The 17,443-nt window shown below is 47.1% G+C and overlaps 1 protein-coding gene and 1 non-coding gene across 2 annotated transcripts; one reads left to right on the top strand and one right to left on the bottom strand.

The window, feature by feature from the left end:
- The first annotated feature begins 37 nt into the window (after window positions 1-37).
- Trnaa-ugc (transfer RNA alanine (anticodon UGC)) lies at window positions 38-109 on the top strand. Its single transcript has one exon. It is a non-coding gene; the product is annotated as a tRNA-Ala (tRNA).
- A 923-nt stretch (window positions 110-1,032) lies between these two features.
- Window positions 1,033-17,420, bottom strand: LOC135819452 (acid phosphatase type 7-like). Its single transcript, XM_065332668.1, has 8 exons — window positions 17,008-17,420; window positions 10,910-11,011; window positions 9,967-10,122; window positions 4,919-4,994; window positions 4,563-4,680; window positions 3,938-4,138; window positions 3,170-3,375; window positions 1,033-2,116 (listed from the first exon to the last, which is right to left on the bottom strand). The coding sequence occupies exons 1-8, from the start codon at window positions 17,371-17,373 to the stop codon at window positions 1,953-1,955; spliced, it is 1,389 nt and encodes a 462-aa protein (XP_065188740.1). The 5' UTR covers window positions 17,374-17,420; the 3' UTR covers window positions 1,033-1,952.
- Window positions 17,421-17,443: the final 23 nt, after the last annotated feature.

Genomic DNA, 17,443 nt, shown 5'->3' with positions numbered 1-17,443 from the left:
TGTATGATCCACATTTTCGCCGTAGATATACGTGACTGGGGGTTTAGCTCAGTGGTAGAGCGCTCGCTTTGCATGCGAGAGGCCATGGGTTCGAACCCCATATCCTCCAAACTTTTTTTCTTTTTTTCTCTGCACCTCTTTCATTCGCTTTCAATCAAGAACACAATTTTACAAAACAGACAGAACAGGCCAAATGAGCAATCGGATTAAAACTAAAACACTTCTTTTTTAAAGACCTCCTCTTCCAGTCTATTTTTTACTCGGATATACGGTCCCTCATGGACGCCATTGTTAAGTACATTGATAACATTATTGAACAGGTTGTTCCACAGTCTCGCAACATACAGTGTTTGCATAGAAAGAGTACAGTAACAACTGAGTCTGACTACTGTAAACCGTGAAATTATTGCCATGGTCTAATTTCTGCGAAATTCGCAACCGCGTGGAAATCGCGAAATTCAGACAGCGCGAAAAGGAGATCCATGAAAGGGTTAGCAAGAATGCCACAGGTTTAGCAAGAATGCCATTCTGCAATCGCAAAATTAAAACCTCGCAAACCTGTCCGGATTCTGAAAACGCGAACTAAAAACGCCGCGAAAATTTCACGCTTTACGGTACCCTGGGTGTTTTCCGTGCATTTCAAGTTGTTCCATGTGTATGTCCGGACATCACGTACGCTTTGAAGTTTGAACCATGTGGATGGGGTGTGGCTCTGGGGCCCATATGCACAGGAAACCATTGAGCTTTACGGCGACAGCTGTGGACAATCGGTGTTCCACGCCATGAAAATGTTAAAACCAGTTTGCCAATGAGAGACTGAGCGTTCATGGGTTTTTTTCCCCAAATAGTCAATCAAGTGCATCAACAACAATAACATACAGTTTAATTACACAAGACAGAAACACAAGACAGAACAACAGAGACCAAAAACGTTCTCGTTACTCCGAGTTTCGTGTTCAAAAGCACTCATCAGACGAGTGTTTTCGAACACGAAACTCGGAGTAACGAGAAAGCTTTGGTCTCTGTTGTTCTGCCTTGTGTAGTACGCTCTGCCCTCGTTAGGGTATTGAGCACTATTTGCAGCAAGGACTTCAGACACTTTGTCTACAGTATTATTATCGGCGCCGTTCAGGAATTATTCTCACAGTACAAGGCTATCAGCAATATCTCGTTTGTACCAAACGCTAATAAAAACCTAAAGAGTCCATTGTGCACAAATCAATGTCATTCCTAGATCCTATGAGTTTTGTGGGAACAAAGTTTGAAATGAGAAGGAATATCATACAATGTAGTAGGAAAGCTCAAAGAGTCACAAGGACACAATGTGGACACAATGTCCAAAATAAATAATACATCACTGAGCACACAGCACACATCCCACAGCCTAATAACACACACACACACACACACACACACACACACACACACACACACACACACACACACACACACACACACACACACACACACACCTGGCCTGGTGTACAGCTGCCAAATGCTTGGCCACGCCGCCCCCGAGACAGGGGAGAGTAGAAGAGAGAGTTTGAGAGAAGTCAGCACTGCCACTAGGAAGCCGCTCCGCCACGACGCCGTCCACGATTGCAATTGTGTCGCCGAAAGCCAGGAGCAGATTTAAAACAGCGATCACAGGTAGCGCAGTGCTGGTTGCAACACGGATGGCTTGTGATTGGTATGCGCTGGGGTATGGGCGGTGATGCCGGGGCGGGTGTCATGCACTTGTGCACAGCAAGCACACACACACACGTGTGTGTGTGTGTGTGTGCACGCACTAGAGCAACCTGAATAATGACGGCCAGGTGGCAATGCAGTACTAGTAATAGTATTCATGATATACCTGGAGCCAGCCTGAAGATCCCCTGGAGCCAGCCTGAAGATCCCCTGGAGCCAGCCTGAAGATCCCCTGGGCCCCTGCTGGACACTAACATGATTGCTCATCTGAACGGTCCGTGATCCTGCTGCTCGATGATCACGGTGTCTTCGGTCAACTTGACGATGTCATACATTTGAGACCACTGTGCGTGCGTGGCATTCAGGAACTTTAGCCGACCATAGCCATACTGGCCGGGAAGCCAGGAACGAAATGCTGACCAGTCACCTATGCAAGCACAAAACAAAGAAAGCATGTGGTGTTCAATGGGTCCTGCGCCAAACGAGGACAACGTCTTACACATGCACTAGAGGCATGCACTAGAGGCATGCACTAGAGGCATTGCACATGTACTAGAGGCATTACACATGTACTAGAGGCATTGCACATGTACTAGAGGCATTACACATGTACTAGAGGCATTACACATGTACTAGAGGCATTACACATGTACTAGAGGCATTACACATGTACTAGAGGCATTACACATGTACTAGAGGCATTACACATGTACTAGAGGCATTACACATGTACTAGAGGCATTGCACATGTACTAGAGGCATTGCACATGTACTAGAGGCATTACACATGTACTAGAGGCATTACACATGTACTAGAGGCATTACACATGTACTAGAGGCATTACACATGTACTAGAGGCATTGCATATGCACTAGAGGCATGCACTAGAGGCATTGCACATGTACTAGAGGCATTGCATATGTACTAGAGGCATTGCCTTGTGCCACTATACCGGGGGGGGGGGGGGGGGGGGGGGGGCAGAACACCCCCCCCCCGCGGAAAGCAAAGCTGGAAAACGTGTGAAAGAATCTAGGGTGGACGTAAAGCTCCACTTGAGGTTATCCCCCCCCCCCCCCCCCCCCCCCCCCTCCCTCCCCAGGCAACATGTTTGCTGTTCTCAGCTCAACACTGATGTGTGCGTACAGGTTTCTATGGACTCTACGGGTAGTTCACCTGCATGCAACCAAACAGTACAAGCTACTTCAAAGTACTGTAAAAGTTAGGTACACGCTGCACTAGCAGCTATGTTTTGACATTGGCCTATGGTAATGAAAAGGCGATTCTTTTTAGAAGGTTGAAGACAAACTGAAAATAATCATTTCCAGTTTGCCTGCCTGAACGCCCGCCCGTACCCAAACACCCACACCTACACACTCACACACCTGTTGACACAAACACACAAGGGACACTGCTCTCTCAGAGGTATACTTTTGCTTGAATAGCACAGCCAAAAAAAACTTCGGCCAAAGTATTTCTCACCTTTCTTTCCCAGTATCGGATTGACGCAAAGCCCTCCGGCTTCATTACAGCCGGCCTGCCCCGATATAATGTGAACGGGTGCTTTGGGATCGATGTAGTTCTTCTGTGTGACGGTCTCATTGAACACTGGGTACAGTCTCTCGTAGGAATGCTCATGGCCTTCAACGATGAAATCAACTCCGTACTTGTAGAATGTTGCTTCCAATCTACGCCAACAGATAAGATAAATAGGACAGCGTATGACTGACAGTCTCTGTCAGGGGCATGAAAAACCGAGGGTGTACAGTTGGGACCAAAGAGCCCCTACGCCCAAGATAAGGCACCGGCGCTGCGAGACTGCCCAAGAACCGATACGGACTAGGTGTCATGGCTGCGTCCCCTGTGCTGTTTGGTCTGATTTCTGGGAAGTTATGACCAAATGTGCAGTATCTGCAAACACAGTGCCTACAGTGCTTTCCATCAAGCATGTCCAGGCAATGGAAAGAAGCAGAATAAACTGAAACTGCATTGATCCGGTCCAGTCAACAGTAACTGATCCGGCCGACTGTAACTGATCCGACCGACCATAACTGGTCCAGCCAACCGTAACCGGACCAACTAAGCGAAAATGACCTGACCCCTCTTAATTCTGGCTGATCTAGCATGTACATGAGCCGTGTAGATTTCATCGTGTGGGGGTACACCCAAAAAAGAACTCTAAGACTGTGCATTCACTGAACTAACACACGGAATAGCGGTGACAACTTCTCGCACAGTCGGACCGCTTACCCAGCTCTGACTTTGGACTTTGGTGTGGCACAGTCATCATTGTCAATGTTAGAGCAGTACATAGGACGATGACCAAACGCAACGATCCATGGCACCTTCTTCCTCTGGGCAGGATCCGCAGCACGGGCCAAGTCGGCATTGATGAAGTCCAGCTGAGCTTGGATCAGGTCTTCGCGAGCAAAGTAGACCTCAGTGTCATAGCTGAAAAGCAAGAAGGTGCAAAAAAACACGGCAATGGAACATCTATGCTACAATATAACACCATGGCAATAGGGCTCGAAAGTGAGGACGTCAGAAGTCAAAACCTAACGACAAATAACGACCTTTGGATCCACTTGGGTCCAGTTTTTGTGTGGGTCCATACACGTGTGGGTGGTTTTCCTTCGCAGCATAGTGACACATCCACCGGAAGTGATTGGGTCCATTTGCCGTTAGATTTTGACTTCTGACGTATCACTTTCAAGCCCAATTCCTGCTCTCGCATTTCACGGTATCTCGACCGCATTGAGCCTGGTCACTACGATAATCCACAAGCTGAGTCCAAGCGAAAGAAGCATGCAGAAACACAAGTAAAGTTAAAGTCAAGAAGACATGTGGTGATAAGTGGAGACGTACAGTAACATACCTCAAGAAGTGCACAGGGCCGATATCCAAACTCCACCACAATTGATCGTTGGCTGGAGATTCATCGGCGGAGGGCATTGCAAAGCGATTGCGGTAGTGGCTGAAGTTAAATGCGATCTCTAGGAGTAAGCACATTGGAAACGGAGATTTGGACCATCAAGGTAGAGGACAATACTAGCAATGGAGGGTCAATACCTCTAGGAGAAGCCGTGATGTCAAGCATTTCCTGTATTTTTCGCTTTCCGCAACGGAAATAGAATCTTATGTCCTGGCTTGATGAATGATGATAGATAATGAAATGGTTGCATGCATCATGTGCATGCATCATGTGCATGCATGCCATTCCCCGCACCTTACCATGGTTGCCTGGGCAGGTCATGTACGGAATGTTGGCAGAAACATCCTGCAGCCTGTTCATGAAGTCGTCACCTCGCTGTTGGGAAAGCACGTTGGACAGAAGACAAAGCGTAAAACACTGAAGTATTTTTGTAGATACAACACATTCGTCACAACTGTGCGCACAGAGATGAAAGCTGACTCGATTCAATGCAAACAGCATGTGCTATGCACCAGAACCCTGACGCCATAACTCAACAGGATTGGATGCAAGACTGACTACGACAGAGTTCGAATGTGAGCCATTCATGGTTCAGCCAGCTGAGCTTGCAAAATACTAGGGCCGAAACGATTATACCGATTACTCGTATATCACTCGTTATGGATGAAATCGATAATCGTTATGATCGATAACGATTATGACTGTACAGTGCGAGAGCGGTCATGACGTCAGTGCATGCAGACCATGCATGGCATCATGCACGCGCGTCATGCGCACAAGTACATGAACGTCGAAGTAGACGTGCATGAAGCCGTAGGTCCGTACAATCATTGCGCGCTTGATCCTTTTTGGGTAGTCGTACATAGTCACTACATAATTCACTGCACTAGTCAGCGTAGCCGGAAAATGTAACAACCGGAAAGCTTCATTGCTGTTAGGTTGTAGCGAAACTGCGAGTGTGGCTGCCGTCCTTCTAATTTGTTCAGTTCTTGTCAAAAACTTAGTTAGTTTTGATTTTCTTGGCGAGGAGAGCAGGGACAATGCTGCCGCCTGGAAAAGCGAAAGTTAGTCTGACCAAGAGATCGCCAGCGTGGGCATATTTCGAAGAAGCTGATAGCGTAGCGAGATGCAATTCGTGCAGCCGCGAGTTCGTCCGTCAAAGCGGCACAACCAACTTGTTCCAGCACCTGATTTCTGCTCATAAAGACCAGTACGCCGCTGCGGTAGGGAAAGGATCAGCAACCCAGTCGACAGCAACGGCGACTACCAGCAATGTTGAGCGCAGTGACAGTGCGACGAACAGTGCTGGAATGAAGCCCGTCACGTCGTTCTTCGGCACAGATAACTTGCGAACGTGCGACAGCAGGCGCTCAGGCATGTTGACGGAGTCGATCATCGACTGGATTGTCGATTCCAGTCGACCCTTATCCATTGTAGATGACAGACGACTGATCGTTGATGTTTAATGGCAGAGGAACACTGCTCATATCACGTTGCAAATTTCATGTTGGTCTTTTTGGGGCCTGTGTGTATCTTTCACCCATACGTACCTGTATATATGTAGGACTCAGTGAGCAGTCACGTCTCGATGACCGATCACGATCCCCGTGACCAATCAAACAGTCACAAATCCCCGAAGAGCAGTCATAAAGTCACACACCAGTTTGAATCCCGATGACCAGTCAGAAACAGCCGCGACTTTCTCTGTGAACGGTCACAGGATCCACGTCAAAATATTACGACTCAACTGTAGGCATTCACGCGTTCAGCATACTTTTTTCCTTCACAGGTTTCAGAAGTGAGCAAGAAAGATTTCGATCAACTCTCGATCTCCGCGTAGTTTACTTGTAGCTCGAGTCTGGTGTGTGTGGGCTCCTCTCCAAAACGAAAGGTGGTCGAAAATCTTGCAGGCTTCAGATAGAATCTCTTTTGAGAGGATGTTCTGGCTAGTAGGTTGTGCTATTCATCATATTTGAAGAACAAACTTCGTCGTTCAGAAAAGCTATTTCGGAATATTTTCAGTCATGTAATATTTGCATGCCGATCTTGCTAGAGCAGAGACTGACTTCCACTGATCCAGCATGCAAGCAGCACTCGATTTGTGTTTTTGGAGAGGATGGGTGACAAGATTACGGAGTCAGAAGTGGACATCGTCGACGATGCAGAGACGAAAATATAATGAAGATGGAAATGAAAATATGTTCATTTCCAAGAAGGTACTGAGTACATCAAGCACCTTCGTGTGTGTGGCTCTGTCTTTCTTGTGGAAGACTCCACAGAAAAACAATGTCCAGCTTGTTGAAACTGAAACTGCCTCTCAGTTGAAGTCGTTCAGGAAGACATCTATTCAAGACATCATTGATCCATTCTCAAGGACCATCGTAAGAAATTAAATCAAGTCATGTTTATCGATAAGAATGGCGAACTAGACCAGGGAAGTGTGAGTGTCTTGTTTTGACTGCAGGAAACTGTATTTCAATATTCTGGCTCAACGTAGTGCTTACGCAGTTTACTGCTTCGAAGTTCGAACACATCTTCATTTCTACTCCCAAAATAACTCTGTAAAATTTATTGATGCAACATTATGCATCATGGTCCTTCTCGTTGTGCTGCTATAACGTGTATAAGTACACGCATACGAGTACTGTGTACCGTTTACTGTCTCCTTGTCAGTGTTTTTGGGCGGTCCTCCACACCTTCATTTGTCTTCCAATTATTAATTTTATAGAAATATTCACTCACTTCAACTTCTTTTGATTGCTGGTGCGAATGTAGCCTGCGATGCCTGCTTGTTAGTGAGAGTGCACCAGACATGTATCGATATGTATGTCTGACGAGATGTTCTTGAACTGGCATGCTGCTTTGCTTAGATAAGGTTTAGAATTGGGTGCTCAATGGCCTGGAGGAATTAATCATGTTTGCGATCAGTATCACCAAGAGTACGGTTCTTTAGTCTACGCATCTCTTCTTGGCTTGTGGATTGGTTGAAAAGAGATAAAATAATAATACAGAAGTACTTGTGTCCAAGTGTCGTCGTGAAAACAAGTTCTACCTCCGTAACTTTGTCCGCAAGGTCACGTGAATCTAGCTGGTAGTCCCGCTGCCTATTTGTGTGTGTGTGTGTGTGTGAGAGAGTAAGTGTGCGCGCGCATGTGTGAGTGTGTGTGTGTGTGTGTGTGTGTGTGTGCATGCGTGTGAAAGAGAGAGTGTGTGTGAGAGAGAGAGAGAGAGAGAGAATGTGTGTGTGTGAGAGGTTTAGAGAATGTGTGTGTGTTTGTGTGTGCGTGCGTGGATGTGTGTGTGTGTGTGGATGTGTGTGTGTGTGTGTGGATGTGTGTGTGTGTGTGTGTGTGTGTGTGTGTGGATGTGGCCAGAAAATGTCACTCCAAATAGCTGTATGGTGTAGACCAGGCTGAATAGTGACGGTCAATTCTTCAGCCTTGCAAGCTGTTGAATGGTGTAATCCCAGCACAAGTTGCTATGGCTTCTGCCGTAGCATTGCTATCATCGCCTCCGGCGATGGGCGTCAAAGGTCAAAGGTGTGGATGTGTGTGTGTGTCTCAAACTCTCTCTTCTACTCCCCCCCCCCCCTGTCTCGGGGGCGGCGTGGCCAAGCATTTGGCAGCTGTACACCAGGCCAGGTGTGTGTGTGTGTGTGTGTGGATGTGTGTGTGTGTCTCAAACTCTCTCTTCTACTCTCCCCCTGTCTCGGGGCGGCGTGGCTAAGCATTTGGCAGCTGTACACCAGGCCAGGTGTGTGTGTGTGTGATGTAGAGAATGAATGACATATGTGCGTACAGTCAACTTCGCTAATAACGACTTCGGATATAACGACAATTCGCGAATAACGACAGAATTTCTATGCCCAGAGCAAAGTCCCATCTGACTGTATACATTTAACTTCGGATATAACGACTATCTGAATAACGACAATTCGCGAATAGCGACATGATTTTTGTGCCCCGAGGTCATATTCACTGCTTGAATAACGACTTTCTGGCTTTTTGACAGCTATTTCAAGTACCTGTCATGCAGAAGTACCAGAACCCGTGGCGATGGATAAGGCACACATACAAGAAGATACAGCCTGGGGGGGGGGGGGGGGGGCTTTTTCTTTTTTCTTTTCTTCAAAATAGTTTGAATGATCAGCACGCCTATTGTACATGTACATGTAGTTGTACATGATTGCACATTAATCTTCATACATGTACATGAACATGTCCCGGTACTTGTAGATGGCTCCAAAAGGTTAATTTTTCAATTTATTTCCCTTGGATATTGACTTTATTGTTCCTTTCAATCGCAATACGAAAATAAAGTACAAATTGACGTAGAGCATGAAAAGAGCTTCATTTCGATATGCATGTCATACTATACAAAATATGGGTTCACATACATTCAAATGGGACTTCGGATATAAGGACACTTCGCGAATAAGGACACTTTTCTTATGCCCCGCCGAATGTCGTTATTCGCAAAGTTGACTGTATGTGTGAGAGAGAGAGATTTAGAGAATGAGTGTGTGTGTGCGCGTGTGAGTGTATGTGAGAAAAGGGAGAGAGTGTGGGTGTATGTGTGTGTAATGGTGTGGGCATGTGTGGTCCCCAGCTCTATACTATGTCATTCACGCTGGAACTGTTGCTGCATAGCCCCAAGTCTGAAGACTTGGCAACTTCACGCCTGCACCTGACTCTTGCACTATGATACCCCTCAGAATTTCCCACCTTGCTCCCTCTTATGTTCAGGCTGCCCGTTTAGGAGCCATCAGTTGCCTGACGATCGTAGTAATACGTGAAACTCAGAGTTGTGACAAAGCCTCCAATCTCTCTTGTAATACAGAAATACCTATATTCTGCCAGTGACTACTCACAGAGAAAGAGTGGTCACAACTGTACATTCCGCACGTAACTGTTCGTATTGAATTATAGTGGTCACAACTGCATTCTGTGACCGCTCATAGGGAATTATAGTTTCCACAACAAATCCTGCAGTACGAAGCACCCTGCGAGCAGTCACGAACTGTGTACTTTACACATGTAAATGTATGGTGATTTGTGACTGGTCATGGGGCATTGTGACTGGTAAACTAATTTGTGACTGGTCATGGGGGTTTTGTGACTGTTTGACTGGTCACGGGGACCGTGATTGGTCACGGGGCCTTGACTGGTCACTGAGTCCTACATATAGTTGAACAAATTTAATTGTTTTTGCTGTATACTGATGTCCAACATGACACGTATAGAACTTGTTCGGAAAATCGGAAAAACCAATAAATCGATCGTTAGTGTTATTGGTTAATCGTTAAGGCAAAATGGGCAATCGTTTCGGCCCTACAAAATACGCATACCTTTCCTCCATCGTCCTGAAGGTCGTAGGCAAAATCACCAACATGGATCATAGCCACATTGTCCCTGGCCTTCACTTCTTCCTTCAGACGGGGCAGGGTGGCGCTGCCACCGACTTTACCCATATCACCAAACATCACCACCTGCATTGGATACGCCTGCATGGACAAGAACAGAGACAGGCAAGCAACAGGACCGTGATTGAAAATTTGTACAGGTGGACCCTAGTTTTAGTGACCACCTATGAGACTGGTTTATCATGTTTTTAACCCATGAGATTGGCTTATCATTGCATGGTCTTTGAACGCCAGGGGTGGGTGTCAAAGCAAAGTCGTTGTAGAGGCCAGGTGGTTGATGGAACCGGGTGGTTGTTCGGACCAGATTCCACTTGAATATGGTAATTATACCTGGAATTGATCAAACCAAATCTAGCTTTATTGATTATTCTTGTGTGTGAACAAGGTGAGCTATGCTGTGTGCGTAACCTATCCGCTTAGGATGTTGACTACGCTGGTCGATGACCTGGGGTGAATGTCCACTCAGTGGCGAGTTGGCCACCACACCCCACAGGCACAGGTGCCAAGACCATTACCAGCAACAGGCAGGGGGTTATTAGGACCCTCCCCCCCCCCCGCCCTTAGGGAGGGGCCCCAACTGTAAAAAGGGAAGGAAAGGTGCGAAAAGCTAAGAAAACAGATGCGAACTTCTCTGTGCAAATGCTATAAAGTCACCGAAGTCACCCACCGCTTCACTGACCAACACAGTGGGGATAGTAAAGCATTGATCAGGGGAATACAACCTCAAATAAAATAACACCAGGCGCTACACGGCTCTAGCATCACACATACATACTCTGAGCACTCAAACACGCCACAGGTTTATTCATCAGGTGGCCCAATTTCAATAGCTAATACTGTATGGTGACACGCAGTTCAGCACATGTACCTCATCCAGCAGTTTGGGAACGGAAAAAGAGAAGACATCGCTGGCTACCACGCCTGGTGCGGAGCTGATTTGATAATTATATGACTTGCCTGGAGACAGGTTCTGAAAACACAGGAAAACATCACAAAATGCTCTACAGTCCATTCATCCAAAAAAGTCATGCTGGCTTTTGTAAGCCCAATTTTGGGCGAATTGAGGCTCAAACCCCACTTTAAACTTGAAAAAATCTGGGATTCAAATTTGCTTCTCCATAAATTTTGCCATGGCGTACCTGTCCTAATTTTGTAAAAACTGGCTGAATTTCTAATTCCCTGTCCCTGGACTTTTCTGGCCTCAACTGTGGCAAGGAATTATTGCACGGGTCACACAATGCAGGATGTGCTGTTGTTTTCACGAAATCTACAACTACATGTATGTGGGAGACACCAACAAAGTGATGGTGCCACTTTCCAAGGAATGGACTGCAATACAGTATTTCCCCGATTCTACTTCAAGCACGTGTCGTTGAATCACCTAGAAGTTGCGACGAACTTGGCAATTAGAAAACGATTCGAAACACTCCACACTACGCTCTTGGCCCACATTGACAAGAATCAAAACACCATAGCGAGGAAACTTGTTCTTGGATAGATGTTGCATATTATGTTGAATCCGTCATTATACTGTTTATAATAGTCGCACCAAATTTCCAGGTATCTGTCATATCGGAGGTTATGCGATTACATCATCAGTTGAGATGCTTTGGCGACGTCGCGGCGGCACAGCGATGCACTAGCAACGCACTGTGTACAGTCAACTTGGCTAATAACGACTGCGGATACAACGACAGTTCGCTAATAACGACTGCGGATACAACGACAGTTCGCTAATAACGACTGCGGATACAACGACAGTTCGCTAATAACGACTGCGGATACAACGACAGTTCGCTAATAACGACTGCGGATACAACGACAGTTCGCGAATAATGACCGAATTTTCATGCCCAGAGCAAAGTCCATTCTACCTGTATACATATGGTGAGACTTCGGGTATAAGGACACTTTGCGAATAAGGACACTTTTCTGATGCCCCGCCGAGTGTCGTTATACGCAACGTTGACTGTATAATTATATATATACATTGCTATCAGGTTCGGCCTCATTTCCTCTGTGCTGCGCTGATGAGTTCAAAAAGAACGAAACAGCATGCTGTCCGCAGATTGAGTATTTCGCTCCTGCTCTTGTAGCAGTTGAGCACTCTTGCGTGGGGTAGTGCCTTTGCTGTTTGCGTTATGCAGAGCTCACTGACTTGTCAGTTTGAGCACTCTGGCAAGGTACGTTCGGGCCTGATTGGAAATTTTTATTTCCATTGCTATCAGGTTCGGCCTCATTTCCTCTGTGCTGCGCTGATGAGTTCAAAAAGAACGAAACAGCATGCTGTCCGCAGATTGAGTATATATATATATATATATATACACACACTAGTCAGAACAACAGATGGCCTGATCAGTCACAACTTAAAGGGAAACTGAACGCCAAAAATAAGTATGGCTTACTAGTATCCGAAGGAGAATCGGGCACTGATTCCGATGACCTATGTCTCGAGCCGATCAGAGAAGAGGAACCATGTCAAATTTCATAAATAACACCTTCCATATTTGGAAATTGGGCTTGATGACGTGCGTACTGCTTAGCTGTCACCATGCTGTGCATGCTCAGCAGTGTAATTGAATGGAAGAAAACAATTACAGTCATCCCTCTCTAATCCGGTACTTGTTTATCCGGAACCCTTGCCAACCGGCGCACTTTCTGACGAAACCGATTTTTTTCGTTCAATTCCTACATCTTAATCCGGCACTTGAATTCCGCCTCCGGCAGTGACTTTTTGAAACGAATCGCTCAAACTGCACGTAGTTTGATTTCATAATCCGGCAGTCGTAAATCGCGTACCGTACAGGTGCACTCCTTGCCAGGCCACTGAGGCCAGGCTAGGCCAGTCTGGTCAGTGCCGCGCGCGCGGGGCCACTTCAGAGTTCAGTTCAGTTGACAACTGTACTCGACCTCGTGCGGGAAAGTTCAGTTCGGTTGGTTGTTAGGACTTTTCCGAACCCTAACTCAATTTGTACAAAGAGAAAGACCAAGGAACTACAAGTTACGCTATACTGTCCACTAACACCACCAGTTACTAAACAATCAGCTCATGCGATAACATGGCACGACACTGACCGACGGTACTGACGTTCTACAACTAACTACAACGTTCGACCTGCATGATGTCGACTGCTTGCGTGGCCTTCTCAAGAGGGTCAATGTTGTCAAGGAAACAACGGCTAAGCAGTCAACCATACTTTCTTATTTTAGCAAGGAGTAGTGTCCTGCCAATTTTCAGGTGTGTGCGTGTGTGCGTGTGTGTCAAGAGTACATGTGAACATGTTCTCTGTTTTACTTTATCACTTTATCACTGTGTATATTCCTGGAGAAAAGTTGAGAATATAAAGCCGTGCACCAAATACTTGGGTCGACACGGAAAAACCCTGCGTTTTGACGTATGATAAATGCATGCAATTGGGTAGGGCCAGGTCAGAGGGCAGGATTTCTTAATCCAGCACCCTCGTTAATCCAGCAGAAAACGCCGTAGCAAAAGGTGCCGGATTAGAGAGGGACGACTGTACTTGGTGTTTTGCAGCTCTGTTTCGTTCCCTGACGGTAACCAAATCTAGATGTAGGAATCTGTTGAGCAGGAGAGTGACACATGTCTTCCCGAAGGCTATCCAGGCTGCAGTGGTGATGAAGAAGACACGATCATCACCCCGAGATCGATTGTAGCGAATTGGAAAACTCATGGTGAATTTGCTTCCACTCCAAGGCAATGTCGAGGTATGAAGGGTGCTTGTACTGCCTTCCAAAGTGAAGAGGAGATGAACATGGCTTTGCATAGCTGTTGTTCTATGCCAACTTACCTACTCTTGCTGGTACCGTATTGGCATATTGCAAATTTCGTGGACAAACAACTCTAGACACTAATGGCTAGTGAGCAACACTAACAGGTGAGATTTTTCAATTTGACAAAAATTGTTTTGGTTGAGAACTGACAGTGGCAGTCATTTGACTCAGTAGGTGTCTTTGCTGCTTATTTCCCTTCATTGGTAGATGGTTCAGATGGTCAACCAGATAAGAAGAGGCGAAAGGGCACGTCAAAGAGGAAACGCTACCCGCTTGCCTTCAAGCAGCGTGTCATTGAGCGTCTGGACGTGCTGAAGGCCGCTGGCAGCTCGTCACCTGTAATGACAGCAGCAGACGAGTTTGGAATTGCGCACGCTATGGTGACGAAATGGGCAACCCCGAAATCCCGGAAGCTGCTAGTTGGAGTGCTCAAATCGAAAGCCATCGAAAGCGGACAACTTTCCATTCTGGAGCCAAGGCGACGTACGCGCAGCAGGAAGACGATTTTGTATAAACTCCTCAAGGCTGAGAGAGCCAAGGGAAAGCGTATATCAGGCCTCTGGATTACGACCACAATGCGGAAGCTGATCAAGGAGCAGCTTGGGGACAGTGCTGTGGAAGGGTTCTGTGCCTCTCGTGGCTGGTTCAACGCATTCTTGAATCGTCATAAGTTGTCACTTCGGGCACGAAGTAACAAGAAGTTTTGCTCCATTGAAGAAAGGCTGCCGGGTGTGAGAAAGTGGCATGCACGTCTCCGTCGACGTGTCAGGCGAGGTGTGCAGCGAAGCACCAAGTGGGGTCGCTGGCTGCCTCACAACAGATACAACATCGACCAGGTGCCCCTGACTCTGCAGGACTCCACGGACAGAATATATGACACAACAGGCTCAGAGCACATCTGGATGCGCGCATCAAAGCAAGGGGACGACAAGCGTGAGGCCACCCTGCAGCTTTGCGTCCGTTTGGACAATGATGCAGTGCAGCCAAAGCCTGTGATAATTTTCCGAGGGAAAGGTCTTCGCATCACGGAGAAAGAACGGGCAGAGTGTGATCCCCGGGTGATAGTGTCCTTCCAGCCTAAGGCATGGGCGGACAGAGAATTCTGCACCTGGTATGCGAAAGATGTATTCCCGCGATTCGTGGAGAAGGACGAGGAGAATGTTGTCTTTCTTGACAACCTCAATACCCAGACCAGTCCTGAAGTGGCTGCTACGTTCAAGTCTGCTGCCAACGCCAAGGTGCACTTCCTAAAGGCCGACTGCACCGGCTTGATTCAGCCTATCGACGCTGGTGTTGGAAAGAAGACCAAGGATGTGCTGAAACGACAATGAGAGGAATGGCTCCAGGTTGACGAAAACTTGGAAAGGTGGAGCAAGGGCATCCCAGCATGGGAACGCCGTGTGCTTATTACCAAGTGGCTTGGCGAGGCATACTAGTAGAGCGAAGTCACTTCCTCGTTTGACTTCGAGATGATTGGCCACCGCGCCGGGTGCTTGATGACTGCCGATGGAAGCGCCGATGGTGAGATCAAGTCTCAAGGCTCAACCTGCTACTCTTTCTGCCAAGAAGACGCTGGAAGCGGTGGCGAAGAAAGCGAAGATGACGTGAATGAAATAGTGCTAATGGAAGAAGAGCTTTCCGCTGCCATCTGCGAGATTGAGGAAGATGCAGATGATGAACCAGCAGATCTATCGCCACACGTGTTAGTTCACAGTCTCCCAGCAGCCTCTCCAGTGGCAATACAGGTTGTCAGTCTGGATGCGTGCAGCAGTGCAGCGGATCCGAGTGCCAGCACTGGTGACCCAGTGTGCATTGCCTGCCGGAAACCAGCACCACCTGTGCTGCGGCCATGTAAGAAGTGTGCGTGTCGATATCACCACATGTGCCAAAGCATGGATGAGCAAGGACCTGGTAATTTGTGCAATGCGTGCTACTCCATGCAGTTTGTCCATGTCTCGAAGTGAGCATAGTGAAAACGCTGTGTGTAGTTACTTGCAGTGCAATTAGCGCTTACTGTTGTGCAACCGTGTTTCACCTTTCATAAATTTCGCATTCAATCAGTCAACAACATGCGAAAGGTGTTCGTATAATCTTTACTATACTGTTATACCATTTCGTTTCGTTTATATTACTCGGCTATTTCTATACACTGTATCGTGTTCAATCTGCAGACAGAACTGTTTCGTCGACTGTAGTGTGTTCGTATACACGCCTTTAACCCTCTCACTACCAGCCATTCAAATATCGATCCACGTGGATCGATGCAATAGGCAATCACTAAATATTTCGTCACACGCTCAAATATTGTCGGATTATTACAAATGAGGGCTCTACGTCTTCAGAAAGACCTTGGCTATCGACTGCAACTATCGCTTTCACTCCTTGGTGCATATTTGGCGCACGGCGAAGTATTTTTGTAGACTGTGAATTGACTCAATTGCGAAAATAATGGGTAGTGAAAGGGTTAAGCTTCTCCATGTAGAAAAGATGCTGTATTTCAATGCAGCAGAAAACCAACACCGCCGTTCTCAACTTTAGGCTGGGCATTCTTGAGCTCCACGTTCTTGGGCGCGCGACTCTACTGTAGTGAGTTTGTAACTGCGGCAGGCCGGGCGTCGAAACCAGTACGGCAGGTGCGGCCAGGGCCACACCAATAAGTTTATCATGTGATTTTTGAAGCAGTGTAATATCGGCTATTTGGGCCCATTCCTTTGGCTTATCAGTGCCCCTGCCCCCCGCCCCGGAGTCGTACAAACCGGGTTTGTACAATGAGTACTGAACTAGTAATACTCCCTGGCTTGTACGACTCCTTGACATAAAGTATGACCAAGATCAGTACATAACCCCCCAGAGTGTGCAACCCTTGATCCAGCTCTGAATAAGGTCTTGGTCGAGCGTAGTCGGATCTTCTGATGTCATGCGTACGCTCCACATCAGCGCAAGGCCAGTCTCGAGGCAGGGCACCATTGTTTTTGATCCGAGAGTCCCTGCAATTCCCTAGCTTCCCTCAGGTCTGTACGGTATTATGATGCAAAGATCCAATTACGCTCGACCAAGACCCTATGCAGAGCTGGATCTGGCGTTGCACACTCTGGGGGGGGGGGGGGGGGGATTACTAGTATGTACTCTTGGTATGACTTGAAGCATGATTGTTGTTTCTGGATAGTAGCCTACCTGAAGCCTGGCTCGATAAAGCCACTGGATGCCATCAGGATTGCCTTCAGTGAACTGCCAGCACTCAGCAGCAACCGACACGTTCAGCCTCTCAGTAAGTGGAGAGCTACTGCTACTACTGCTGCTGCCATACTGAACACTGCTAGTTTTACTGCTGTTCCTGGAGGACCACACCACCACTATCTCGCTAGTGCTACGGCCGAATGAGATGTGAATTTGCTCAGCAGCGTCTGCTGACACCTCCGATTCAGCAACACTGGCGTGGTCATCGCGGATGCCATGTCGCTCGTGACAATCAACAGCGAGAAGACTCAGTGTAGATAACAAGAGAAGTCCAGCAACCCTGACCACATTCGTCCTCGCCATTCTTGGTGTTTGTTCACAGAAGCATGACAGAATCAATGGGAGTGACACTTATTTTAATACTTCACAATAT

The sequence above is a fragment of the Sycon ciliatum genome, chromosome 1, assembly GCF_964019385.1.
Source record: "Sycon ciliatum chromosome 1, ocSycCili1.1, whole genome shotgun sequence".
Classification (NCBI taxonomy): Eukaryota; Metazoa; Porifera; class Calcarea; order Leucosolenida; family Sycettidae; genus Sycon; species Sycon ciliatum.
The sequence above is the reverse complement of the archived record's forward strand: the minus strand, read 5'-3'. Positions and strand labels throughout refer to the sequence as shown.

Bases quoted from the DNA above. Each gene is read 5' to 3' on its own strand.
- LOC135819452 (XM_065332668.1), bottom strand. From the start codon at position 17,373: ATGGCGAGGACGAATGTGGTCAGGGTTGCTGGACTTCTCTTGTTATCT. The intron at 4,995-9,966 runs GTATGCGTATTT...CTTTCCCAACAG, and splicing joins TTCAGGACGATGGAGGAAAG to CGAGGTGACGACTTCATGAA. The intron at 3,376-3,937 runs GTAAGCGGTCCG...CTGTTGGCGTAG, and splicing joins AAGTCCAAAGTCAGAGCTGG to ATTGGAAGCAACATTCTACA.